The 27,199-nt window shown below is 48.2% G+C and overlaps 2 protein-coding genes across 2 annotated transcripts in view; both read right to left on the reverse strand.

Moving 5' to 3' along the window:
• LOC310765257 (ring finger protein-like) overlaps positions 1–20,514 on the reverse strand; it is a gene marked incomplete at its 5' end in the record, with an annotated part of 81,547 nt that extends 61,033 nt beyond the window's left edge. Inside the window, 2 exons of the mRNA XM_083620032.1 lie at positions 18,185–20,227; positions 20,483–20,514. Coding sequence (XP_083476158.1) covers positions 18,739–20,227; positions 20,483–20,514 — 1,521 coding nt within the window. The 3' untranslated portion in view covers positions 18,185–18,738. The remainder of the gene's footprint in view (positions 1–18,184; positions 20,228–20,482) is intronic.
• Positions 3,160–14,494, reverse strand: LOC310764704 (uncharacterized protein). The gene is made up of 7 exons (XM_083619127.1): positions 14,153–14,494; positions 9,117–9,257; positions 8,716–8,877; positions 6,263–6,400; positions 5,938–6,120; positions 4,370–4,537; positions 3,160–3,323 (listed from the first exon to the last, which is right to left on the reverse strand). Exons 1-7 carry the CDS (start codon positions 14,232–14,234, stop codon positions 3,301–3,303), a joined length of 897 nt encoding a protein of 298 aa, XP_083475253.1. The 5' UTR covers positions 14,235–14,494; the 3' UTR covers positions 3,160–3,300.
• Positions 20,515–27,199: the final 6,685 nt, after the last annotated feature.

Here is a 27,199-nt window from a genome sequence, read left to right on the forward strand (position 1 = left end):
ATCTTGAACTGGTTAAGTTGTAGGAAGCTAAATAAATGGGCAGTTTTCCGAATGGGGAGGCATGCATAGATGGGTCGACAATCTTTCTGTGAAAGGGAAAGGGTTCTGTGGCACTGGGAGGAGGAGGAGAAAGTGCTTACCTAGAGGGTGGCTGGAGGCAGGTGTCAGTTGACCCCAGAGAGCAAGGAGCCCCACAAGGAGGAGAAGGCCACCACACCCCATGGTGGACAAGCTAAGTCTACTGCCCAGCCCACGACTCACTTATATCTCAGAAAACAGGTTCAATAGGGGATTCCCAAAGAAGGTGTTGAAGGAAGAAGGGACAGAGGTCAGGACAGTAAGTGGGACAGAGTGGACATTCTTTTCTTTCTAAGAAGGTTTTGCAACAAACGATCACAAAGCAGCTAAAGCAACCTGAACTATTTAGTATCCTCAGCAATCTTGGCCACCTCACTGCTCATCCCATCTTTGGATTGTTTGTGAAAAAGTTGAAAAGCACAAGTCTCAATACTGGTTCTCGATGAACTCTGCTTTCTATTACTCTCCACCTAGAGAGCTGTCTGGAGAGCAGTTCCTGCTCTGCTCTCCCTGCTCCCCCAGATTTAATATGATACACCTGTGAGCCTGCATGAGCCCCTCCCATCCAGATCCCCAGACGGGATCACACCTTCACGCCTTCCTCAGCCTCCAGCCTTACCCAGGGAAGAATGGTCCCTAAGGGTGATTCATGGCACCTCAAGGATGGAGGCAGCAAGTCTGGCTCAAACAGAGGATGTGGCAGCTCTTATCAGCTGGCTCTACCTGTGCTCAGGTGTGCCAGGAAGCTCTGTGGTTAGAGCCCTCCTGGCGCTTTTCCATTCTTATCTTGTGCAACAAAGAAGCATTTCAATGGTAACAAAAGCCAAAGAGAGATCTAGAAGCAGGAGCAAGGTAGCATTTCTGCACTACAGGGGGTTGGAATAGATGACCCTCAGGTCCTTTCCAACCCTACTTTTTATGATTCCCCCTGTCCTGCTCTCTGCAGAGGTCATCCATCAGGCCTGAACCCAGGTTGGAATGGGTCCAAATATTCGGCATCATTCAAGAATGCTTGCAGCTGCCACTAGCACAGCCTTCTCCGGGAACTTCTCCATGAAGGACTTGCACCCTGGACTTTAAGAAGGCCAATTTCAAAAAACTGAAGGAGCTACTGGGTGAGACCTTTCTTGTCTGTTGTTTGTAAGTTTTTGGCGGTTTTAAATTTGGAGGTTTAAGTACATTATGTTGGTATGGGAAACTGTCGTGTGATGGGCCAATGGCCGTAATAAAGATCAATACAATACTGGGTGAGACCCCATGGTCAGAAATATTCAGTGAGAAGGGAGTCCAAGAAGGATGGGAGTTTCTAAAAGGAGAAATATTGAAGGCCCAAAAGCAGACAATACTAACAAGAAAGGAAAGTTGGGGGCATCTAAGGAAACTGATGTGGCTGCATAAGGAGCTTGCAGATGAGCTAAGAAGGGCATGTATGAGAAATGGAAGAAAGGGGAAATCACAAAGGAGGAGTAGACACAAGTAGCCAACAGTTGTAGGTTGAAGGTCAGGTGGGCTAAAATTCAGAATAAGCTCAGGCTCAGTGGTTAAAAATAATAAAAAAAGGTTTCTTCGGCTACGTCTGAAGTAATAAATATTTTTTATTTATTTTCCAATATCGTTCCAATAGCAGCCTCATTATAACAATATCAATTTTATCCAATTAATACAATTATTAAAACCAATTTGTATATGTGTGTGTGTGTGTATCTATATATATATATAATTATACAATTTAGTTAAACTGGCCTCCTCACATGCTAGTTTTGATGGGTTCCTCTTTGTTTTTTATTTTATTTTCTGGGTTCCAAAATCTTAATAATTTCAATTACACTCCCTTCAAGATAGCAATCTCTTGTATAACAGCTACAATCTTATGGTTTCAATTCATGTTAATATGTTAAGCAACATAAAATTTCAAGTGAGGTACTCAGTCTGTAATCATTGTTCTTTCCTGCGTGTGGTAATCCCCCACCCCGCCCCGATATTGTCCCAACCATATACAGTATGGTGTTGTGTCCTTCATTCCTCTGACTTCATGGTCCCAATCCATGGGGGTGGATGACTAAAGGGACAGAAGCACTGGGGCATTCCTGCCACAATTCATAATAATTTCAAGGGGTTGGACAAGATAACGCTTTGGATCCCTTCCAACTCTGCAAGTCTATGATTCTGTGAAATGAATGTGCCTTGTTTTCCCAAGGAGGAGGAAGGGCATAGGTGGGAAGAGCGTTCTTCTGAGAAAAGCCTCCTGCCAGGAACCTCCACTTCCCAGCTGGCAAGACCCATTTCGGGGAACGGCTCCCCAGGCAGAACAAGACAGGCAGGCCTGGGATCTGCTGAGTGGTGGCATGAAGTCTGCTCCCACCAAATCCTTCTGCCACCCCATCTGGCCTGCTCAGCATTCCAGGATTCCCAAGTGCAGAACAGAGGACCACAAGGGCAGGCAGTGTAGGGCTGGAATGACTGGCCACTGGATCTTCTCCCCAGCCCAAGTGCAGCTCCTGGGCAGGGCGGAGGGGCTGCCTCAGGTTGGGTCTTGTAGAAACTCTGGCAGCTCCAAGGCAGCCACTTGCTCCAGCAGCCAAACTGAGCATTCTTGAGTCTCTGCCCCCCAGCAGCTTCTTCCGAGTTCTGCCCCCTTGAACAGGCCAACCCTCTCGCCTGAAGGTGGGCCCTCCATGCCTTCCCACCTGCTGCCCCCTCTGGGCATTTGGCCACTGAGGGGCTTGAGAAGCACTTGGTTCCTAGGTTCAGTGGAAGGACCCTCCTGGCTCTGGCTTTGTAATGTGAATCTCACAGTGTTATTATTTTCTTTATAGGGTTGGTTCAAACCACTACTCTGAATGCTCCTTTTCACAGGGTAAACTCACTGGGGATGAGCTTATGGAACCAAGGGGGCAGTGGCCCCAAAACGCTGGGGAGCCACTGATCGCGACAAATATCCTCTCCCCTTCCAGGCCCAAATCTCACCAGCCCAGCAGCTGAGGGGCTTTGAGAGATGCTTTCCCCCCAGTGGGGTAGCAGCGGATGTGGGGCTGCCCTTGAGGCCTCATGTCATGCAATGCAAGAACCAGACTCAGCACATGCTAGAAATCTCAGGTTTTATTTGGGGATAGATGATCCCACAGCAGCCTCCCCAGAGATGGAAGGAGGGGGGCATGGCAACACACTGATGTCTGCTCTGGGGTTGGGGTCTTCTCAGACAAGGTGATCAGGTTGAGGGACTCAGTCCTCCTTGGTGGAGTTTTCTGGGGGAAGAAAAGAAAAAGAGTCAGCCACGTAATTGGGCATGTGCCCCTTAGGGCAGGCAGCAGCAATGATAGAATAATAGAATTGTAGAGTTGAAATGGACCCCCAAGGGTCATCTAGTCCAACCCCCTGCAAGAAGGAATCTCATTTAAAGCATCCATGACAGATGGTCATCCAACCTCTGTTTATAAACCTCCAAGGAAGGAAAGTTCACCATCTTCCACTGTTGAATGACTCTTACTTTCAGAAGGTTCTTCCTGATGTTTAGTTGTAATTTCTGTTCCTGTAAGTTGCAGACATTGGTTGAAGTCCTACCATAGCTGTCAACTTTTCCCTTTTCTTGCAAGGAATCCTATTTGGAATAAGGGAATTTCCCTTAACAAAGGGAAACATTGACAGCTATGAGTCCCACCCTTAAGAGCAGGAGAAAACAGGCTTGCTCCATCCCCCATTTGACAACCCTTTAGGTTTTTGAAGATGTCTATCATATTTCCTCTCAGTCTTCTCTTTCCCAGGCTAAACATTCCCAACTCCCCCAACTGTTTCTCATGAGGCTTGGTTTGCAGACCCTCGATCATCTTGGCCGCCTTCCTCTACACACCTTCCAGCTTGTCACTATCCTTCTGAAACTGAGGTGCCCAGAACTCAACACACAACTCCAGGTGAGCCTAGAGCAATACTATGACTTCCCTTGATCTGGACAATAGACTTCTGGTGAGGCAGCCTAGGATTGCATGAGCTTTCTTTGCTGTTGCATCACTCTTTTGACTCATGCTAAGCTTGTGGTCTATTAGGGGCCCCGTTTCCTTTTCACATGTACTGCGGTCAAGCCAGATGTCCCCCATCCTATGTGCTTCAAGCTTGGCTCCTCTTGAAGCTCCTCAAGCCCCTTCCTCCATTGTGATAAGGGGGAGATCCACCGTCCTTAAGTTTGCCCATGCGCAGGACAGGATGGTGCCAGCAGCTCAGCTGAGATAGACGCCTGTGGAGCCCTACAGTCTGCTCCCTGCCCACCACACACACACACACAGAGAATGAATCTTACCTAAGTTCCCGCAGACCATAATGCACTCCAGCATGGTACGAAACCGATTGCCATTCCCCCCACAGAGCCCATAGACGAATATCTCGCACTTCCTGGTGGCTGAGTTGTAGTAGTAAAATTGTGAATAAGCCTCACATGGACCAGGGTCCTTTGGCAGCTTGCAAACCTCTGAGGCCACAGAAGGGGGAGAAAGAGGAAGCAGAGAGGTTTTTCTTAGAGCAGGAAGAGTTTTTAATTCCAGCTTCATGCTCCCTACATGTATTCCTCTGTAGTGATCAGATGGGATTACTATGAGGAATTATAAAATATGCATCAGGCCATGGTGTCCGCGATGAAAGCATTGCATTGACTGGGTTTGATTCATTGACAATAATTTCTGATCAAATCCCACAAGCTTCTACATCTATGCCCCTTTTTCCTCTACTGCCCATTTCTCTCTGTCTGACAAGCACGTATAGGGATTCTAGGACACAGGCCAGTTGCTGGTTGCTGCACCAGGCATCCTAGGCCATAAAGATAGTAGGCAGTTTCTCTGATGTACTCTTCCTTGATTTTGTTAATATTAGGGCCAGGGAATAGTTTTTCACATGAAGGTGATAAAGGTCCCTGTCTTCCGTGCCATCCTTCCTATCATGTTTACTGCTTGTTTATGACCTCCGGGGTTGCTGAATGCATTCCTCCTTTTTAGTCCTGTTTTATTTACCCCAGAAGTATGCATGCTTAAATTAGCTTTTGCAGTTTAATTTTGTCCCCACGTGGGGTTTTTGAAATGCTCAGAGGAAATCTGATTGGTTCTTACGAACACTGTGTAAAGGGTTCTTTTGGTAATAAAACGGCCTGGACGAGGGAGTAGTGATACGCACTTCCTCCGAGAGCCTTGCCGGTCAAGCCTCATGTATTATTTTAATCAGGGTCCAGTCCTTTCCTTTGGCCTCAGAATGCAACATTCCTCCATAGGAATAATGCAAAGCCCCTCCATAAAGGGGGAAGGAGTCATGGAGCCTTCTCTTTCCAGGCAGAGCGGAATTGTGCCTTGGGCTATTTGGCAAGTCCAGCTCAGGAACTGAATTTGGGGGACCTGCTTGTGGCAGCTGGTTCAGATCTCTGCAGCCCTCTTGCCTCTCAACCCTTTGCCAAAGCTCCCGCCCAAAGCTCTCCTTCCGAGGTCCAGTGGTGTAGCGTGGGTTGTCAGCACCCGGGGCAAGGCAAGTAATTTGCGCCCCCTAACCCGTGGATTTGCGCCCCCTAACCCGTGGATTTGCCCTAACCCCAGATGTTGCGCCCGGTGAGGCCCGCCCCCCCTGCACCCCCCACGCTACGCCACTGCCGAGGTCTGCAAAAACACATCAATCCCGAAAAACCTCAATTTCAAAACATGACGAAGCTCATTGGGTGACTTGGGCCAGTGGCTTCCTCTCTTAGCCTCCCTCACACTGTTGTTGTGGGGATTAAATGAGGAAGGGAAAGAACGACGCATGCAACTGTGAGCTCCATGGAAATGAAGGTGGGCGATAAACACCATCAACGAAGCCAATAAAATGAATTTCTGGTGTTCCCACTCTCAGTACCTGGGCTGATTTCCCCGCAGGCTTCCTCGCAGGCCTCCTTTGTCTCGAACCTGTTGCTGTTGCCCCGGCAGCCACCATAGATGAACTGGTTGCACTTCTTCTGTGACGGGTTGTAGTAGTAACGTATCAAGTATGTGTTGCATATTCCATCTTCAGGCGGCAACTGGCATCTGTCACTGTGAACTGTTGGATCAGAATGAATGGAGGTCCATGAGGGGAGCTTCTCAGGCTCCAGGGCACTTAAGTTGGCACTGCAGCTGCTGCCTCCACCAATTGCCCAGAGAAGAGAGGGTGGGGGGAGAAGGGGGAGGGGCTTTGCCAGTACCTGAGTCCATGCAACTCCGGCTGCAACCGGTGAAGCAGCACTTCTGTTTGAGGGGGCAGTCTCGGTCGTCTCTGCAGGTGTCATTGCAGGGGGCAAACGTGCGCACCAATTCCACTTTGGGGCACACGCCAGGGTGCTCTGGAAAAAAAGAGATGGGGAGATTGGGGGTGGGACTAATAATAATAATAATAATAATAATAATAATAATAATAATAATAATTTATTATTTATACTCCACCCTTCTGGCTGAGTTTCCCCAGCCACTCTGGGCAGCTCCCAATCGAATGTTAAAAACAATACAGCATTAAATATTAAAAACTTCCCTAAACAGGGCTGCCTTCAGATGTCTTTTAAAGATAGGATAGCTGCTTATTTCCTTCACATCTGAAGGGAGGGTGTTCCATATGGCAGGCGCTACTACCGAGAAGGCTCTCGTCTGGTTCCCTGTAACTTGGCTTCTCACAGGGAGGGAACCACCAGAAGGCCCTCAGCGCTGGACCTCAGTGTCCGGGCTGGATGATGGGGGTGGAGACGCTCCTTCAGATATACAGGATGGAGGCCGTTTAGGGCTTTAAAGGCCAGGACCAACACTTTGAATTGTGCCCGGAAACGTACTGGAAGCCAATGAAGATCTTTCAAGACTGGTGTTATGTGGTCTCAGCATCCGCTCCCAGTCACCAGTCTAGCTGCCGCATTCTGGATTAGTTGCAGCTTCCAGATCACCTTCAAAGGTAGCCCCACGTAGAGCGCATTGCAGGAGTCCAAGTGGGAGATAACTAGGTGACCCTTCGTAGCCCTTCCTACTTGACAGAGGCATGTGTCCAGATTTACCTCTGGGCAGGAAAGCCCATGGATGACCCTACTAAGTCCCTCCATGTTGGGCTGTGCGGCGTCACCCCCCTTAAGTCCAGGTCCTCTGACTTTCCCTGCTCACCCACCCACTCCATAAAAACACAACAAGACCCTTCTGGATCAGGCCAATGGCCCATTTTCTCCAGGGGCCAACTGGACGCTTCAATGGGAAGCCCACAAGAAGGACCCAACACAAGAGCCCTCTGCCCTCCTGGGGTTTCCAGCAGCTGGCCTTCAGAAGCATCGCTGCCTCCAACCGTGGAGGCAAACAGAGCCATCCTGCTAGAAGTCACTGAGAACCCTCTCCTCCTCCATGAATCTGCCTTTTAAAGCCATCTAGTGTGGAATCTAGACATGTATAAGAAAGGTTGTGAAAGTGCTTGTTGAAAAACAGTTTTGAAAAATATATGGAATTTGCCATAGCTCACCATCACCACCTAGTGTTACATTTGTATACTACACTTTACAACACACTGAAAATGTTTTATTTGCAGCTCTATAGCTGAGTCCCAGGTTGGTGGCCGCCATCGCCTCCTGTGGGAGCGAGTTCCATAGTTCAACTATGCGCTGCTGTGTGAAGACATCCTTTCTCCTAATAAACTCCTGTGTTTACAGCCTCATATGCATATCTCTGGATATTTCTGAAATGCGCTAGGTGGCCCATGCCACCAAGAAAAGCCCTGGAATTGTGTTTGGTATGCCAGGACTCACTCCTGGAACATGTGAGGAAGTCATTGAAAGGGGGAAACATCTGAGCATGTGCAGAGTTCATTTCCCCCTGTTATGCTCCTATCACTGGCAGCCTCCACCATACAGCTTGGCATTAGGGAGTGGAGACTGCGTGAGTGGAAGCCAAGTGGGCTGGAGCCCCAACATCTCTTCCTGGGCAGAATTTAATATTGGTTCTCCCATCCACAAGAACTCAGTTGCTCCCCTCGCCACCCCCATCAGGTCTGTGGGAATGTTCAGGGATGCAGGAGAGGATATATTGTTTGATTATAGCCTTTCCAACTTGTGTAAACAAGTTCACAATTTAGCAGAGTAACATTCCCCCTTTTAAACTCACAGCGGATGTGTTTGCTCAGGCTCACTAAAGCCTCTATAATAACTGTTCTGGTATTTTCCCCTTATTCCCTCATAAAAGATAAGAGACGACACAGTCTTCTATAAAAGTATAAAAAGAGTTTACTCACATTCTGTTCACTATCAGATCCCAGAAGGCAGACTTAGCTTAGAAAAGTAACATACACCTGGAAACTATCTCATAAGAAGACAGTCTCTTTGTCCTTTCTCGGCTAGAAGCCTAGAGGGCATCTTTGGCTAAGCAGACGTTGCTTCATCGAGTCATGTAGTCAAAAAGAAAGAGATTGCTGCCCTGCCCTGTGCTTTTGTCGTTACCTGCACAGGTGAGGCCCCGCCCACCTCTAGTCACATGCAGAGGAAGTCTGTCCCAGCCCAGAAGGAAACAGGAAGTTGACCTGCTGGCTGGACAAACATTCCTCCCCATGTGTAAACATGTTCACTCTAGGAATGTTGTACTTGACTGCTCTTGTGTTTCACATCCCACAAGGTCCCCATCTCTCTCCCCACCCAAGGGATACCTTCTTCAGCCACCTGGCAAGTCTGTCCACACCCGTTGCTGCAGCACTTCTGGATTGGCAAGTAGAGTCCTAATCCACAGTCCTGGTCGTTGTTGCAAGTCGTTGAGCAGTTCGCAGGCTGGTCTGGCTGGGGGCTCAGCCTGGGGCAGGAGCCGGGCTGGTCTGGGGATGAAAGGAGAATATAAGAAGCTAAGAAGGGCCTGCTGGATCAGCATCCTTTTCTTGCAGTGGCCAACCAGGTCACCCAAAGGGGATCCCTGCCTGAGTTTTCCACCCAAATAGACACCAAACCCCCTTGTGTGTATGGATGGGTGGTCAAGAACACATCTGGGTCAGAAGGTGAGGCAGATGGGAGGTTCCTGACTTCATTTCTCCCCCAAAAAAGAGGGGCTGCTGCTTACCCTCAAGTGGGAGCATGCACTGATGCCCACAGGCAGTCTGGCAGCAGCGCTCACTCCCTGGGCAGCTGTTGTCCGTAGAGCAGAACTGGCCACACTGGGTGTCATTGTTTTGGATCAGAGTAGGACAGGTGCCAGGCTTCACTGTGATGGAGAGAGAGAGAGAGAGAGAGAGAGAGAGAGAGAGAGAGAGAGAGAGAGAGAATTGATTACTAAGCCATTACTAAAATGGATTGTTGTTGTTTAGTCGTGTCCGACTCTTCGTGGCTCCATGGACCAGAGCACGCCAGGCACTCCTGTCTTTCACTGCCTCCCACAGTTTGGTCAAACTCATGCTGGTAGCTTTAAGAACACTGTCCTACCATCTCGTCCTCTGTCGTCCCCTTCTCCTTGTGCCCTCCATCTTTCCCAACATCAGGGTCTTTTCCAGGGAGTCTTCTCTTCTCATGAGGTGGCCAAAGTCTTGGAGCCTCAGCTTTAGGTTCTGTCCTTCCAGTGAGCACTCAGGGCTGATTTCCTTCAGAATGGAGAGGTTGGATCTTCTTGCAGCCCATGGGACTCTCAAGAGTCTCCTCCAGCACCATAATTCAAAATCATTAATGGATGGACTAAAATGGATTACTAACCATTTATAATCTTAAAATTCAGATGGGTCTGCAAAGCATACACTTGAAGCATCGAAAGCCAGGGGAAAGAGATGCTTCTTCAACCTCCTTCAGAAGCTGCACCATGGAGGTGTCATCTGCTACTGAGTTGGGTTTCAGGTCCTGGCATTGATTTACAAAGCACTGAACAACTTGGGTCCAGGAGACCCCGGGGATCACCTGAACCCTGATATTCCAGCTCGATCACTGAGATCATCTGCAGGAGTATCCTTGATCATTCCTTGGGTTGCTGAGGCTTCTTTGACAACAACCAAGTTGTCATTGGCCCACTCCTGTGGAACTCCCTGCCACCAGAAACTCAGCAGGAGCCTTCTGTGCCAACATCTAAACACCTGCTGAAAACCTTTCTATTCTTCCAGGCCTGCACAGGCAATTGAGAATATATTCCCCCACAATGGTCTGCTGGTGTTTGTTTCTAATTTGTTTTTTGTTTTTAACTTTTATTAGTTATGATACGATATGATAATCTTTATTGTCATTGTCCCATACAGAACAACAAAATTGAAAAAAATCTACAACGGACATTCAAAAACCAACAAGCCTGCTATCCCAGCTATCCCAGCCTGGTTAACCCCCTAAAAATTATGATACCCCATTTTTAAATACAATATACTCCCATAGAGACTCCTTACACTGCTTTAAAAACCAAAATCACATTTGGATAGAAACTGTTTCTCAGGCTGCTAGTGCTGGTCTTTATAACCCTGTACCTTCTTCCAGAAGGCAGAATCTGAAAGAGATCATTTTCGGGGTGCGCACTATCCTGCGCTATCTCTGCAGCTTTCTTATGGCACCTGGAAGCATAGATTTGATCCAAGGTGGGAAGAGTGCACCCAATTATTCTCTCCGCAGTCTTTACAATAGCAGCTATAAAGATGAATGTATTGCCTAAAATGTTGTTTTTGTTTCAAACATTACAAATTGTGGACAAGATGGAATGTTTTAAGAAGTGGCAGAAAGATATTTCTAAATTTGTCTGGCAGGGCAAGAAGCCTAGGATAAAATACAAGATTTTGACTGATGCAAAAGAAAGGGGTGGCTTCGCCCTGCCAGACTTCAGACTCTATTATGAGTCAGCAGCATTCTGCTGGTTGAAAGACTGGCTGCTTCTGGAAAACACAGACATTTTGGATTTAGAAGGTTTCAACAATGTGTTTGGATGGCATGCATATTTGTGGTATGATAAGGTTAAAGCTCATAAAGCGTTTAAGAATCACATTGTTAGGAGATCTCTGTTTAATGTTTGGACTAGATATAAGGATCTACTGGAAAACAAAACCCCAAGGTGGCTGTCACCAATGGAAGCGAAAGCTCAGAAAAAACTCAATATGGAGGCCAGTTGGCCAAAATATTGGGAAATTTTGGAGCAAGAAAGAGATAGACTGAAATTGCAGAGTTTTGAGAAATTAAAAAACAAAGTCCGAGACTGGTTACACTACTTTCAGATAAGGGAGGCATACAATTTGGACAGGAAAATTGGCTTCCAGGTGGAAAAATCTAAATTAGAAACAGAAGTGCTAGAACCTAAAACTAAAATCATGTCAAAAATGTATAACTTGCTGTTGAAATGGAATACACAGGATGAAACGGTTAAGTCAGCTATGATCAAATGGGCACAAGATCTTGGGCATAACATTATGTTTGCTGATTGGGAACAGTTATGGACCACAGGCATGAAATTCACGGCATGTAATGCCTTAAGAGAGAATATTATGAAAATGATATACAGGTGGTACATAACCCCAGTCAAGCTTGCAAAAATATATCATTTGCCCGATAATAAATGCTGGAAATGTAAGGAAGTGGAAGGTACATTTTTTCACCTATGGTGGACGTGCCCAAAGATTAAGGCCTTTTGGGAAATGATCTATAATGAAATGAAAAAGATATTCAAGTATACTTTCCTGAAAAAACCAGAGGCTTTTCTCTTGGGTATAGTCGGCCATTTGGTGCCAAAGAAGGATAGAATCTTTTTTATGTATGCTACAACGGCAGCAAGAATACTCATAGCAAAGCACTGGAAGACTCAAGATTTACCCACTCTGGAAGAATGGCAGATGAAGTTGATTGACTGTATGGGATTAGCAGAAATGACCGGCAGAATCCGCGACCAGGGAGAAAAGTCAGCAGAAGAAGATTGGAAGAAATTTAAGGAATACCTACAGAAATATTATAAAACTAATGAACTTTGAAAAGATGTTGGTTTGAACTTTGGTGGTCTCCAGCTGTTATGATAAAGATAATGGGGATTATAATTGTTTTTGTTACTAAATTTAAAAAAGTTGAGTGGAAAATAAGGTGATATTTTAAAAGGAATGTTAAGAGATTAGGATTTGCTGAACTAACAAATTGAACTAGAGAACAAGAAGGGGAGGTATGAGGAAGTCAAAGAAATATGTGATTGAAAATTGTTACTGATATTGAATTGTTTTTAATTTTTTTTCTTTTTCTTTTTCGTTTTGTCTTTATTTAAAATTGGAAAACTTAATAAATATTCATTTAAAAAAAAACAAAAACAAAATGCAGCAGCATCAATAAAAAGGGACAACTAAAGCCAGGTAGCTGAATCAATAAATCCTGCCAATATACGTAGGTGTCCCCCTGTCCCAGGAAGCAGAAAGGGAGCCCAGCTTGCCACAGGGGCATGGACACACCATGTGGGGTCTTCCCTCCTTCTCTTAGCTTCCCACCACGTGTCTCACAGAAGAAGAGGGAGGCTGGGTGCTGAATCAGCCTGTGGTTGGGGGGGGGGACGCCTCTCTCTAGGAAGCAGATCCAAATTGATGTGTCACACATGGAGGAAAGCCCCAGGGCCAGATCCTACGCCTGCCTGCCAGGACTCCTTCAGCCAAGAACAGGGAGTGAGCAATGGCTCCTCCCAGGAGAGGGAGGAACAGAAGATGTTATCTGACCTGGCAGAGGCAATGCTAGCTCAGGTGGAAGAGCGTGAGACTCTTGACTTCAGGGTCATGGATTTGAGCCTCACGTTGGGCAAAATATTCCTGCATTGCGAGGGGCCCTCGTGGTCTCTCCCAACTCTCCCATTCTGTGTTTCTATGATCCTACGAAGGCTCATGCTAGCTTCACCGTTAGTAGAGAGGCAGCGGGAAAACAGCAATAAAATGAAAGCAGAGCAGGAGGAGGAGTGAGTCAAGTAACAAGAAGGTTTCTGTGAACACATCATAGACAGCGGGGCTCTTAAATATAGGAAATGTCAGATCATTGCTACACCTTGCCCAATATTGTCGGCACTGGCATGCAGTAGACTTCAGGGGAGGTATTCTGCCCAGTGAGCTTCAGTCCCACCCCAAAGGGGGAGAGAGGGAAAGACCAGGCGGAAACTATTAGCTTCTGATCACAGAATTATCAGAGGGTAGAGTTGGAAGGGATGAAGAGGGTCATCTGGTCCAACGCAGGAGTCATGGCTAAACAGGACCACAACTTTAATACAGTTTGAAAAACCCAAGCAATGTACAAAGGGGGGGGGGGAATGAATAAACACATCATAACCATATGTAAAAGTAGCACAGCTACAAAGTGACCCGTAATATCTATGTCTGACCAATAGCACTATTCTGAAATGGTTTGGGTGAATTATTGTTTTCAGGGCTTCTTTTCAGCCAGAACTCAGTGAGTTCCTCTCAGGTAGGTGCCACTGCCATTCTTAGAGAATGAGGGAGGTGTTCATGGTGAGTTCTGACACCTCTTTTTCTAGAAAAATAGCAATTCTTCCTCTTCTTCTTCTTCTTCTTCTTCTTCTTCTTCTTTGCAAACCACCCTATACCTCAAGTCTCAGGGCAGTTCACAGGATAAAAGTCACAATATAAAAACACAAAATACACAATCAAACAACCCCCCAATAAACGCCAACCCAATAAACCACCCCCAAGGCATTTTAAAAGGGCATTGGGAGGACAATCAGCTAAAGGCCTGGTTAGTGAGGAATGTTTTTGCCTGGTGCCTAATGGTTTATAATGAAGGTGCCAGGCAAATCTCCCTGGGGAAAGCATTCCACAAACAGGGAGCCATTGCAGAAAAGGCCTGCTCTTGCGAACATAAAGTTCTTTTTTAAATTCTGAAAACATAAGATTATCGGCCCATAAGATCATTTCAGCCACCTCAAGTCTTGCCCCTGACAGCAGGATCTATAGGGAAGGGGAAGCTATGGAACAGGAGACGGTGGTTTCCTGGCGATGAGGACTCTTTCAGCTACCCATACAGGGTTTCATACAGGAGCCCCAAGCCAGAACAACCAGAAGATGCAGAGGCTCATGGGAATTGCAGCCAATTCAGAGGGAGGCTGCCTTAGAGAGTGTTTTCCATGGGGCTTAGAAAGATGGAGATTGGGACAAGGGAGTCCAAGGAGACACTCACCTAGAGGCATCTGACCAGACACAGGTCCCAGCTCACCCCAGAAGGCAAGGAGCGCAACCAGGCAGAGGCCGATGGACTTCATGGTGAAGCAGGTCTGAGTCCCCTGCCTGCGCCCAGAAGGCTTTATATTCCATGCAGAAGGAACTGACAGCACATTTGGAAATCTCTCAGCTCCACCCAGAATGAACAGAAAGCGGAAATGAATGGATTGGTTGGGAAAGGCTGGAGTATCTGAGTGACTGGAGAGGAACCTTTCCAAGCCAGCACCCCATTCGTAGGCAGGCGATGACTCTGCTGAGTCCTGGGCGTGGCCCTTCTGTTATCAAAATACAAAAGATAGCAGAAATGAGGAGCTGCCTCCAGGCGCTTCCAAGCACCAAGGGAGACCTTGAGTCTGGGTGGGCTTGTGCCTGGGGCATTCAGAAAGAGGGCATCAGTCATGCCAAAGGGAAAAGGGCCCCTTGGCTGCAGGAGGCAGGTGTATTCCTCTCTCCAGAGTGGTTGTCATTGCCCACCTGGGCTGCTTTCATGAGAAGAAGAGGTTCCAGGTGAGGTGGGAACAGAACTGGGAGAAGGAGGAGAAAGTGCTTACCTGGATACTGGCTGGAGGCAGGTGTCAGTTGACCCCAGAGAGGAAGGAGCTCCACAAGGAGGAGACGGCCACCCCACCACAGGGTGAACAAGCTAAGTCTACTGCCCAGCCCACAACTTACTTATATCTCCAGAAAACAGGTTCAATGGGGGATTCCTGAAGAAGGTGGTGAAGAAAGGAGGGACAAAGGTCTGGACAGCATCAATAAAAAGGGACAACCCAAGCAAGGTAACTGCCAATTTACGTAGGTGTCCCCCTGTCCCAGGAAGCAGAAAGGGAGCGCAGCTTGCCACAGGGGCATGGACACACCATGTGGGGTCTTCCCTCCTTCTCTCAGCTTCCCACCACGTGTCTCACAGGAGCAGAGGGAGACTGAGTGTTGAGTCAGCCTGTGATTGGTGGGGACACCTCTCTCTAGCATGCACATCCAAACAGACCTGTCACGCATGGAGGAAAGCCCCAGGGCCAGATCCTACGCCTGCCTGCCAGGAGTCCTTCAGCCAAGAACAGGGAGTGAGCGATGGCTCCTCCCAGGAGAGGGAGGAACAGAAGATGTTATCTGACCTGGCAGAGGCAATAAAATGAAAGCAGAGCAGGAGGAGGAGTGAGTCAAACAACAAGAAGGTTTCTGTGAACACATCATAGACAGCGGGGCTCTTAAATATAGGAAGTGTCAGATCATTGCTACACCTTGCCCAATATTGTCAGCACTGGCTGGCAGTAGACTTCAGGGAAGGTATTCTGCCCACCGAGCTTCAGTCCCATCCCAAAGGGGGACAGAGGGAAAGACCAGGCGGAAACTATCAGCTTCTGATCACAGAATTATCAGAGGGTAGACTGCAAGAAGATCAAACCTATCCATTCTGAAGGAAATCAGCCCTAAGTGCTCACGGGAAGGACAGATCCTGAAGCTGAGGCTCCAAGACTTTGGCCACCTCAGGAGAAGAGAAGACTCCCTGGAAAAGACCCCGGTGTTGGGAAAGCCTTGCGTCTGGGTGGGCTTGTGCCTGGGGCATTCAGAAAGAGGGCATCAGTCGTGCCAAAGGGAAAAGGGCCCCTTGGCTGCAGGAGGCAGGTGTATTCCTCTCTCCAAAGTGGATGTCATTGCCCACCTGGGATGCTTTCATGAGCAGAATAGGTTCCAGGTGAGATGGGAACAGAGGTGAACTTCGGCTGGGGCTGACAAGGCTTACACCCCTAAGAACATAAGAAGATTCTGCTGGATCAGGCCAATGCACCATCTCATTCACTCCAACATTCCTCAGATGAAAATAGGGACATTTCTCACTCCACCACAACTGACCCTCCTTGACCCCCCCACCCCCTCGCAAAATACTTCCTATCAGAAGAAGGACGAGTGCCGCTGCTGCCAGTCTAGCTTGGTGATTTACTGGGTACTCACTTGTAGAAACCCTGGCAGCTCCAAGGCAGCCACTTGCTCCAGCAGCCAAACTGAGCCTTCTCGAGTCTCTGCCCTCAGGCAACTTTGCCCAAGGTCTGCCCCCTTGAAGAGGCCAACGCTCTCACCTGAAGGTGGACCCTCCATGGCCTCCCACCTGCTGCCCCCTCTGGGCTCTTGGACCAGGGACTGTGGGAAGCACCTGGTTCCTCAGGTACAGCAGAAGGCACCCTTCCAGGTGGCTAATAATAATAATAATAATAATAATAATAATAATAAGTATTCTAAATAATAATAGTCATGATGATGATGGAATCTAGATAGACTGCCTCTGGCACTGGAGGTCTCACCAAGGTCAAGGCTGCCTTGATTTCTAATCGGCAGTGTGTGTGCAGAAAAAGATTAAAAAATCAAAGTCCACTTTGGAAAGCAACTCCCCCGGAGGAAGGGTATTTCCCAAGGTGCCCGCAGAGCAAACGAAACTCAGGAAATGGCAGGAGGAGAAAGGGTGATGCCAAGGAGGTGGGTTTGATTCCTATAGGTGCCAGCTGCGAAAGGTGGAAGGGACTCCCCAGAGGTCATCTAGCTCATCCCTCTGCAAGGCAGGAATCATAGCTATTAAATCCTAGAATAACTGACAGGGAAAGGACCCTGAGGGTCATCTAGTTCATAGGGTGTTGCTTAGGGAATGCTATTCAGCCCCGTGGAACCTTCAATGTGGGGTTCCGCAGGGCTCAATCCTGTCCCCCACATTAACAACAACAACAACATAGATGCTTAACATCTATGTGAAACCTCTAAGTGGGATTATCTGGAGGTTTGGAGTCTGCTGTGAGCAATATGCTGATGACACTCAGCTCTGTTTCTCCTTTACATCTGCAGGTGAGACAGTGGAAGTTCCGGATCAGTGTCTTGCCTCAATAATGGAGCCAACAAACTGAAGCTCAACCCAGATAAGACAGAGGCCCTGTTAGTGGGTGGTTCCCTAGAACAGATGACTGGGAGGTTGCGTGCTCTTGATGGGGTTACGCTTCCCCTGAAGGAGCAGGTTCATAGCCTGGGGGTCCTCCTGGATCCTTTGCTGTCGCTTGTGGCTCAGATGGCCTCAGTGGCCAGGAGTGCCTTCTATCAGCTTTGGCTGGTGGCCCAGCTACGCCCCTATCTGGACAGAGACAGTCTAACCCCTGTTGTCTATGCTCTGGTAATCCCAAGGTTAGATTACTGCAATGCGTTCTACGTGGGGCTGCCTCTGAAGACAGTTTGGAAACTTCAGCTAGTGCAGAATTCAGCGGCCAGGTTGCTCACCAGGGCAAGACGGTTTGAGCCTATTGCACCAATCCTGGTCCCACTGCTCTGGCTGCCAATTAGTTTTCAGGCCCAATTAAAAGTCCAATTTTGACCTATAAAGCTTTAAACAGCTTAGGACCACAATTCCTCAAGGACTGCCTATTTCTATATGAACCTACCCGGACCCTGAGATCATCTTCTGAGGCCCTTCTTTGTGCGCCTCCTCCTTCAGCGGTTCAGAGGGTGGCGACACAAGAACGGGCCTTTTCTTTTCTTTTCTTTTTGTGTATATTTTTTATTAAATTTTCTGTTTTACAATTTAGAATATTCATTTAAACAACCTGAAAATGTCAATGACTTCCCTTGTTCTCTTTCCATGGTTCATTTCGCATACCATAAATTCCTTCATATTTTACATAAACTAAACCATTCAGTAATCCATTATTACATCCATCAAAACTTGTTTGCACTGTTGAATTTATCTTAATGCTGCCAAAGTTTTCAAGTGTACACAAGGCAAGAATCACAGTTATAAGAACATGGGATGGTACAATAGGATGGGATGCCACGGGTCATGTAGCCCAAACGGCTGCAAGGCAAGAATCTCCAATAAAAGGATGGTGGACTCCCCGACCCCATAGCAGTGGGGTGGGTGAGGAGGTACCCCAAAGGGCTACAGCAGCTGACTCCATTCCACAAAAGGGCAAAAGAAAATCCTCCTTTACTTGGCCCAGAGCTAAACCCTGGAACTCACAGATGCAGGAGGTAGTTTTGGCCACCAACTTGGACGTCTTTAAAGGAGAGGTCGATAAATTAACGGAGGAGAAGAGGGATGAGGTCGACTCTCGGCCATTATAGCTCTGTTTCTTGAATATCCCATTGGAGGTTTCCAAGCAGAAGTTGGGTGGCCATCTGTCCTGGAGGCTCAGGTGGAGATGCCTGTCTCGCAGGCGGTTGGGCTGGATGGCCCTCGGGTCCCTTTCCCCCTTTCCCCACCACTCTGGGCTCCCAGACCCCGGCCACTCTCGTCTCCACTGCCCAAGCCCTCAGCACTTTCGCAGCTGCTTGGCCGGCGACAGCAGGAGGGGAGAGGGGCGCCACTTTCGAATTCGAATCCTTTTCGGGCTCTGCAAAGCGCTTCCTGCTCTTGAGTTCGAATCCTGCTTGCAACGCGCAAAGAGCCTCCCGGTCTCATGTTGTGTAAAGCGCTTCCTTGCCTCCGAATCCTGCAGCCTTTTGAAAGGCCCGCGCGCGCCCCTCCGGCGAAGATCCGAGTTGGAGAGCCACTCCTCTCCTATCCGACGGAACTCACCGCCACCTCTCCAGGATGGCGAAGAGCAGAAAGACCACCAGCAGCGGCAGGAAGAAGACCAACAGGCTGAGCGTCTCGGCGGCCAGCAGCCCCAGCAGGACCAACCGGTAGAGCCAGCGGCTGCGCCGCTCCAGCCGCTCCAGCCCCTGCACCATCCCGAGCGGGTAGCGCAGGCAGGGCAGGGCGCCGTGCTCGGGGCGGCTGGCGCGGAAGCGCATCTGGAAGCGGTGCTCCAGGCGGCCCCAGGCGCCGGGCCGGCGTTCGGGCAAGGGCTCGTATTCCGCGCGCCCGGCCGCCGATTCTTGCGGCGACTCGAGCAAGAGCATCTCTTCCTGCAGTTTCCGGATCTCCCATTCCATCACCGGAGTCTTCTGGCGGCACAGCGGGCAGCGCGCGCGCCCGATTTCAGCGGCGCCCGACGCCTCCAGGACAGCGCCCAGGCAGCGCGCGCACAGCTCGTGGCCGCAGTTCAGGCGCGACGGGCGGTGGACGCCGCCGTCGTAAAACTCTGTGCAGATCGGGCACTCCACATCCTCCTCTCCGTCAGGGGACGCGCTGGGCAGCGCCGAAGGAGGCTCGTTCTCGCCCGTTCCCGCCGCGCCATTCGCATCCTCTGGTCCACCGGGCGCCGGGAGAATGCAGTCGAGCTCTCCTTCAGACGCAGACGCCGCCCGCTCGGGCTCAAGCGCGTCCCCGAGGAGCCCTGGGGACTTTCTGAACGCGCCATCCTCCTCGTCGCCACTCGTCGCCGCGTCTTCGGGCACCACCCGGTCTCCTTGCCCTGTTGTCGAGGCGACAGAGGCTTCATCTTCCCCCAGCGCTCCCTCCTGGGCCTGGCAAAGGGTGCCGGTGCCCCGCGGGCCGCCCTCTCCTTCCTCCGGTGCGGCGAACCCCTCCGAACCGCTGGTGCTGGTGCTCGAAATCTCCGCGGGCGAACCAGGCCTGGGGCCCGCGACTCCGCCGCTCCAGGCCAGGCTTCGCTCCGTTTGGCGGCGTCGAGGCTCCGGGTTCGAGGTCAGAGAGCTGTGCCAGGCGGCCCCTGGAGATCCTCGGGGGCCGGTTCGGGGGTCCGCGCACCCCACCGGTGGGTGCGGCTGAGCGTCTCGGAGTTCGCCGGCGTCTTTTTGCCCGTAGAGCGGTGAGCGCTTTCGGCTGCCAAATAATACGAGGACAGATTCTCGACGGACCGGTTTGGCGACTCGCAAGGCGGCTGTTTCCGTATCTGGAGACAGGCGCGACCTGCACCACAGAAGAGGCCTTCCAGGTGGGCGGCTGCTCAACCGAAGCCACCCACGAATCTTTCGACGGAACGACCTGGCGCCCTTGGGCTGTTGGCTTGTTTTTGACGGAAGGAAGAAGAGGTCGATCCGAGGACGGAGTCCCGAGGATGAAAATGTGGTTCTCTCTGCCCCCCAAGCCACTTCATGGTTCCAGGAGAAATGTCCTAAATCGTAGAAGGGGAGGAGAGGAGAGTGGGAAAGGATCCTTCAGATATAAAAGCATAGAGTGGTACAATAGAATGGGATCCCGAAAGTCGTCTAGCCAAAACCCCCAGTGGGGCAAGAATCAGAGAGATAAAAACACAGAAGGGGAGAGTTGGAAGGGGCTCCCAAGGGTCATCTAGTCCAACCTGCTGTAAAGCAGGAATCAGAGCTATAACCTCCTAGAAGGGAACCCTAATGGTCATCTAGTCCAACCCCCCTGCCCATAGGAGTTCCTCGGTTGGCTCAAACCACCAACCTTCTGCTTAACAGCCAGACACCCTTAGTCATTGTGGCACTTTCAGGCAAGGTGAAATAATAATAATGTTGTTATTGTTTTGTTGTTTAGTCGTTTAGTCACATCTGACTCTTTGTGGCCCCCTGGACCAGAACACGCCAGGCACTCCTGTCTTCCACTGTCTCTCGCAGTTTGGTCAAACTCATGCTGGTAGCTTCGAGAACACTGTCCAACCATCTCGTCCTCCGTTGTCCCCTTCTCCTTGTGACCTCCATCTTTCCCAACATCAGGGTCTTTTCCAGGGAGTCTTCTCTTCTCATGAGGTGGCCAAAGTATTGGAGTCTCAGCTTCGGGATCTGTCCTTCCAGTGAGCACTCAGGGCTGATTTCCTTCAGAATGGATTGGTTTGACCTTCTTGCAGTCCACAGGACTCTCAAGAGTCTTCTCCAGCATCAGAATTCAAAAGCATCAATTCTTCGGCAATCAGCCTTCTTTATGGTCCAGCTCTCACTTCCATACATCATTACTGGGATTAGCTTGAACTATATGGACCTTTGTTGGCAAGGTGATGTCTCTGCTTTTTAAGATGCTGTCTAGGTTTGTCATTGCTTTTCTTCCAAGAAGCAGGCGTCCTTTAATTTTGTGACTGCTGTCACTATCTTAGAATTACAATTCTATTATTCTGGGGTCACTAGGATGTAAGTTTGAATTGTTTATTGCACAGATGGATCCCTTTACAGACTTAACACTTGATGATCTTATTGGACATTTAATAGAATGTGTAGAGAGAGAATAGCAATCTCCAATAAGGAGTTCAAGACATTGTAACTCAAGCTATGTGTCCCAATTGAAAGAAGGTGGGGCAAGGCTCAACCCAGAAAAGTCATTTGCTTTAATTGCAACAAGGAAGGACATGGGGCAGTTTTGTAGAGCCCCCAAAGCAGGGAAATCTTCTGAGAGTAAAGAACCAAACCAGAACACATGAATCTCACTGCAACCAGTAGTGATGAGAAATCAGAAAGATGGTTGATAAATTTGGGGTGGCCGAGAATGCTGTTTTTATTCCAGGCATTGCAAATTGTGGACAAGATGGATTGTTTCAAGAAGTGGCAGAGAGATATTTCAAGATTTGTCTGGCAGGGCAAGAAGCCTAGAATAAAATTTAAAATATTAACGGATGCAAAAGAAAGAGGCGGATTTGCCCTGCCGGACCTTAAACTTTATTATGAATCAGCAGCTTTCTGTTGGTTGAAAGAATGGCTACTTCTTGAAAACACAGACATTTTGGATTTGGAAGGTTTCAATAATGTATTTGGATGGCATGCATATCTGTGGTATGATAAGGTCAAAGCGCATAAAGCATTTAAAAACCATATTGTTAGGAAAGCATTGTTTAATGTTTGGATAAGGTATAAAGATCTATTGGAAAATAAAACCCCAAGGTGGTTGTCACCGATGGAAGCGAAAGCTCAGAAAAAGCTCAATATGGAGGCTAAATGGCCGAAATATTGGGAAATTTTGGAACAAGATGGAGATAGATTAAAATTGCAGAGTTTTGAGAAACTAAAGAATAAAGTGTGAGATTGGCTCCATTATTATCAGATAATGGAGGCATATAATCTGGACAAGAAAATTGGCTTCCAGGTGGAAAAATCAAAATTAGAAACAGAACTGCTAGATCCCAAAACTAAGATACTTTCAAGAATGTATAACTTGCTGTTAAAATGGAATACGCAGGATGAAATGGTTAAATCTGCAATGATTAAACGGGCATAAGATGTTGGACATGACATAATGTTTGATGACTGGGAGCAGTTGTGGACCACAGGTATGAAATTCACGGCATGTAGTGCCTTAAGAGAGAATATTATGAAAATGATTTATAGGTGGTACATGACCCCGGTCAAGCTTGCGAAAATTTATCATTTGCCCGATAATAAATGTTGGAAATGTAAAGAAAATGAAGGCACATTCTTTCACCTTTGGTGGATGTGCCCAAGGATTAAGGCTTTCTGGGAGACAATATATAATGAACTGAAAAAGGTATTTAAATATACCTTCTTGAAGAAACCAGAGGCCTTTCTTCTGGGCATAGTTGACCAATCGGTGTTAAAGGACAGAACTTTCTTTATGTATGCCACAACAGCAGCAAGAATACTTATTGCAAAATATTGGAAGACACAAGATCTACCCACTTTGGAAGAATGGCAGATGAAGGTGATGGACTATATGGAATTGGCGGAAATGACCGGCAGGATCCGAGATCAGGGGGAAGAGTCAGTGGAAGAAGATTGGAAGAAATTTAAAGATTATTTACAGAGATATTGTAAAATTAATGAATTTTAGAATAATGTTGGATTAAAATTAAAAGGTTTCTAGCTGTAATGGGTTAAAAGAATATGAAAAAATGGGTTTATAAAAGTAAAATTTCAAGATCACAACAATTTAAGAATAAAGATCTGGGTAGAATAAAGAGGGAAACAAATTGCTGAGTTAATAAATTGAATTGGAATACAAAAAGGAGAGGTATGAGGAGGTCCAAAAAACAAGTAAATGAAAAATAATGTGATGGAAAGATTTCTTTTTTCTTTTTCTGTTTGTTTTTATTTTTTGTAATGTAAAAATCTTATAAAAAAAAAGCCACATCACCGTTCATAAGCAATATAGAGTTAGGGTTGAATGCTAGATTGCTTATGAACCAGGGGAAAGAAAAAAAAAGCACATGTCCCAAAAGTGATCCTTGGGGGAATCCACTTTCTTCACCCCTCCATTGGGGGAACTGTCCATTTATTCCTACTCTCTCTGGAGACACATTTCCACAGCTACTAACTCTACATGTGACCTTCCACACAGGGTTGTTGTGAAGGTCCTAGGGGAGAATGATGAACATGAACAAAGAGCTGAACTGAAGCCACTTCCTCTTCACTTTGTTCAGCCTCCAACTGGATTCAGTCACCCAAAAAATATTCTTAACCCTGCTTAAGTACTTACAGTCACTCTAAGCTCTGAAAGCACTTGCCGTCACATTTCGTAACTAAGGAATAGGCATTGCACAGAGCCATCTAGTGGATGCCTCTGAAAATTCACAGCATTCCTTCTGCAGAATGAAACTGAACTTACTCTGCATAACTGTGGCAGCAATTGGCTTCCGTGAGCTTTATCAGGGCAGGAAATTTTTCAACTGCTTCTCAGAACTTTGCCTAATTAGACCCAGCACTAACATATCCCCCAATTGTGGAAGACTCTGGAAGGTGGTTTTGAGGGGGTGGGGGAGATATTCAATGAATTGATTAAACAATTACAGGTATGACTTTTCCTACAAGGGCAGAACCTCTCCACCAGCTTTAACCATCTCTCTCATCTACAGCAGAACCCAGGTGGAGACCCAGGATCATTGTCCCATCCTGTATGGTGTCTAATGCTCTAGAGGTTAAGGCACATCTTCAAATCACAATGCCATAAACACAAAATCAAAAAGGCTCTTCTCTTCTCTCATTCCAATAAAGAATAGTCATCCCACCCCACTTAGTCCCCTTCTTGAGGGTTTTCCCCTTCTCTTCTGAAACCAGCTCCTGCCTTTTGCCATATTGCTGCTCCCAAGTGGAGAGGGAAGGGGCTGAGAGCGGGGCCACTTTCAAGAGGAAATTACTCAATGAAGTCAGGGTGTCCTTTTGGCATCCTGCAGTTAAGGCTGCAATCGTGCACACATATGATTGATCAAACATCATCATCATCATTTATTATCTATACCCCGCCCATCTATCCCCAGCTACTCTGAGTGGCTCCCAACTAAATATTAAAAGCACGATAAAACAACAAACGTTAAAAACATCCCTAAACACTGGAGGTTTGATCAAACCTTCCACATCCCTCAATGTGGCTCCTGAAAATCATGGTAGCACCCATTGCCACTGAAAATGGCAATTAATCAGGTTGCATGCCAACCTCCAATCAGTGCAAGAATCCAGGGGTACCAGTCACTCACCCAGGCACTGGTTTCCTTGGATTCAGGGACAGTGGAAACTATGATGTCTTTATGATATATTTATTTACACATATACACAACTTAGCAACTCTGCAAGTCTATGATTCTGTGAAATGAATGTGTCTTGCTCTTACATGGAGGAGGAAGGGCATAGGTGGGAAGAGCATTCTTCTGAGAAAAGCCACCTGCCAGGAACCTCCACTTCCCAGCTGGCAAGACCCATTTCGGGGAACGGTTCCTCAGGCAGAACAAGAAAGGCAGGCCTGGGATCTGCTGAGTGGTGGCATGAAGTCTGCTCCCACCAAATCCTTCCGCCACCCCGTCTGGCCTTCTCAGCTTTCCAGGACTCCCAGGGGGAGGCAACATAAGGCTGGGATGAAAAGCCACTGGATCTCTCCCCATTCCCAAATGATTCTCCAAGCCAATGCTGGGGGCTGCCTCAGGTCAGTGTTGAGATTTCCATTCCACCTTAAGCAGCAGACGTGTGGAACTGTTGCGTGTCACATGTCTGTTTACATTCCAGCACAGCCTGCTGGGAACTTCCATTGTGTGTATAGCTTTTGCTTTTCCCTGTCTCTCTGAGAAGACGAAAAGAGAAAGACGACATGTTTCTTTGGCCGTAGTTGTAGTATGCTTTCACAAGCCTCATGCCTATTTTGTGTGTGCAGTTCACTCTGCTGATAGTGTGCCCTGGCTCTGAAGCCCAGGTCGGAGCAGAGGCCGATGGGTCTTCACAGCAGGATGGCTGGAAGGAGACAGCCAAGCTGGGGCTAGCCAGCTGGCCTTGCGGCCCTCTGCATGTCTACAGTCAGGTCTTGTAGAAACACTGACAGCTCCAACTCAGCAGCTTGTTCCAGTGAGCCAAACTGAGCCTTCTGAAGTCTCCGCCCCCAGGCAACTCCTTCTAAGCTCTGCTGCCTTGAAAGGGCCAACCCTCTCGCCTGAAGGTGGACCCTCCATGGCCTCCGACCCATTGCAACCCCCTGTGCTGGTGATTTGCTGGGTGATTTGGGAGCCATCCAAAGTGGGCTTTGCGCAAGCTGCACCCTATTTCTCAAGGCCGCCCATATCTGTATCACATCACGTCCTGGACAGGGGGTATGGCTTGCCCCAAATGACCTTGAGGGCCAAACATGGAAGGCTGGTGGGGCAAGATTGGCAGGTGGGTTGAAGGTTCCTCAGCCCTGCTCCATTGGGACAATAAAGTTGGGGACAACACTGGAGAAGGAAGCAGGGAACACAGACACACAGAGTCTAGCATGCAAATGAGTCAATGCCTTTATTGTGCAAAAGAGAAAAGAGGGTGCCGGATGGAGCAAACTTTGCTCAACCACCAGAAACCTGACAAGCTGGTGGAAAGCCAAGGTCTCTGATCATGGTGCCTTGATTGCCATATTTGGAGAGGTCAGCAGGTCTTCAGATGATACAGTCTAAGCTCCACTCAATGTTTCTGGGCATCCAGTCCAGGCAAGGTCTGCTGCAGAAGAAGAAGTGAAGAAGAGTTTGGATTTGATATCCCACTTTATCACTACCCAAAGGAGTCTCAAAGCAGCTCACAATCTCCTTTCCCACAACAAACACTCTGTGAGGTGAGTGGGGCTGAGAGACTTCAGAGAAGTGTGACTGGCCCAAGGTCACCCAGCAGCTGCATGTGGAGGAGCGGAGACACGAACCCGGTTCCCCAGATTACGAGACTACCACTCTTAACCACTACACCACCCTGGCTGAAGGGAAGAAGACCAAGAAGACCAAGAAGACAATGGACAGCTGCAGCTTCCACACACAAGCTCAGTACTAAAGTCCTTTGAGCCATTGCAAGTGCTCTCCACTGCACATGATGAGTGGGCAGGGAGAATCATCCCCTCGTCTTCTCTAAGGTGGCCAATAGCAGAGTCAACCACTTAGGGTGTGTGGATTCCGGTGGCAGATGCACCAGCCCTGGCAGGCAGAAAAGCCAGAGGAGCAGGGCAGCTGCTGCAGTCTGCTGTGTACCCTTGTGGGCTGCTCATTCACCAATTCCCATGATGCCTGCATCAAGCTTGCAACTCCACCTTCCTGTGGCCACACTGCAGTGTGGCAACATTTCACTATTTCATATATTAGATTGATATTGAGGGCCATGTACAACACCTTCAAATATATACATTAAAGAAGGAAAGGCCAACACATATTCTGAGCTCTCAGCCAGGCTAAGGATCCTATCCAGATGTATGTGTTTGAAAGGGTATGTGAAAGGTCATGCATTTAAGTTCTGGGTAGCAAAGCGTAGACAGATTTACAGAGGAAAGGCTACCGGATATTTTGAGCTCTGAGACTCCAAAAGCTTCCACAAACCCCAGCCATTTTGGCTCCTGCATTAAAGAAAAAGTCTGTGGCACTGCACCCCACCCTCCACCAAATTCAAAATCATCTCACCTTAGACAGGATTACTGCAATCTCGTGGGCAACTGCCACAGCACTTCTGAACACCGGGGCAGGACCAGTCATCTTTACACCGTACAATGCAGATTCCCACACCTGGATTACGGGGGCATCGTCCAGGCTTCTCTGCAAAAGAACAAAACTCTTGGTGACCCTTCGGCTCCCTTCCAACCTGACAGTTCTAGGGTTCTGTGGCTGAGAGATGACTTTTGGCCAGAGAGACCCACCCTGTGCAGTTGCAAAGGTGTTCTCTTGTGTCTGGAACCCAGAGGAACCCAGCAATCCTCAAGTGGGCACTGTCATCTTCAGAGGTCTGCCTGGAACTCTCCAAA

The sequence above is a fragment of the Podarcis filfolensis genome (assembly GCF_964270895.1).
Source record: "Podarcis filfolensis genome assembly, chromosome: 6".
Classification (NCBI taxonomy): Eukaryota; Metazoa; Chordata; class Lepidosauria; order Squamata; family Lacertidae; genus Podarcis; species Podarcis filfolensis.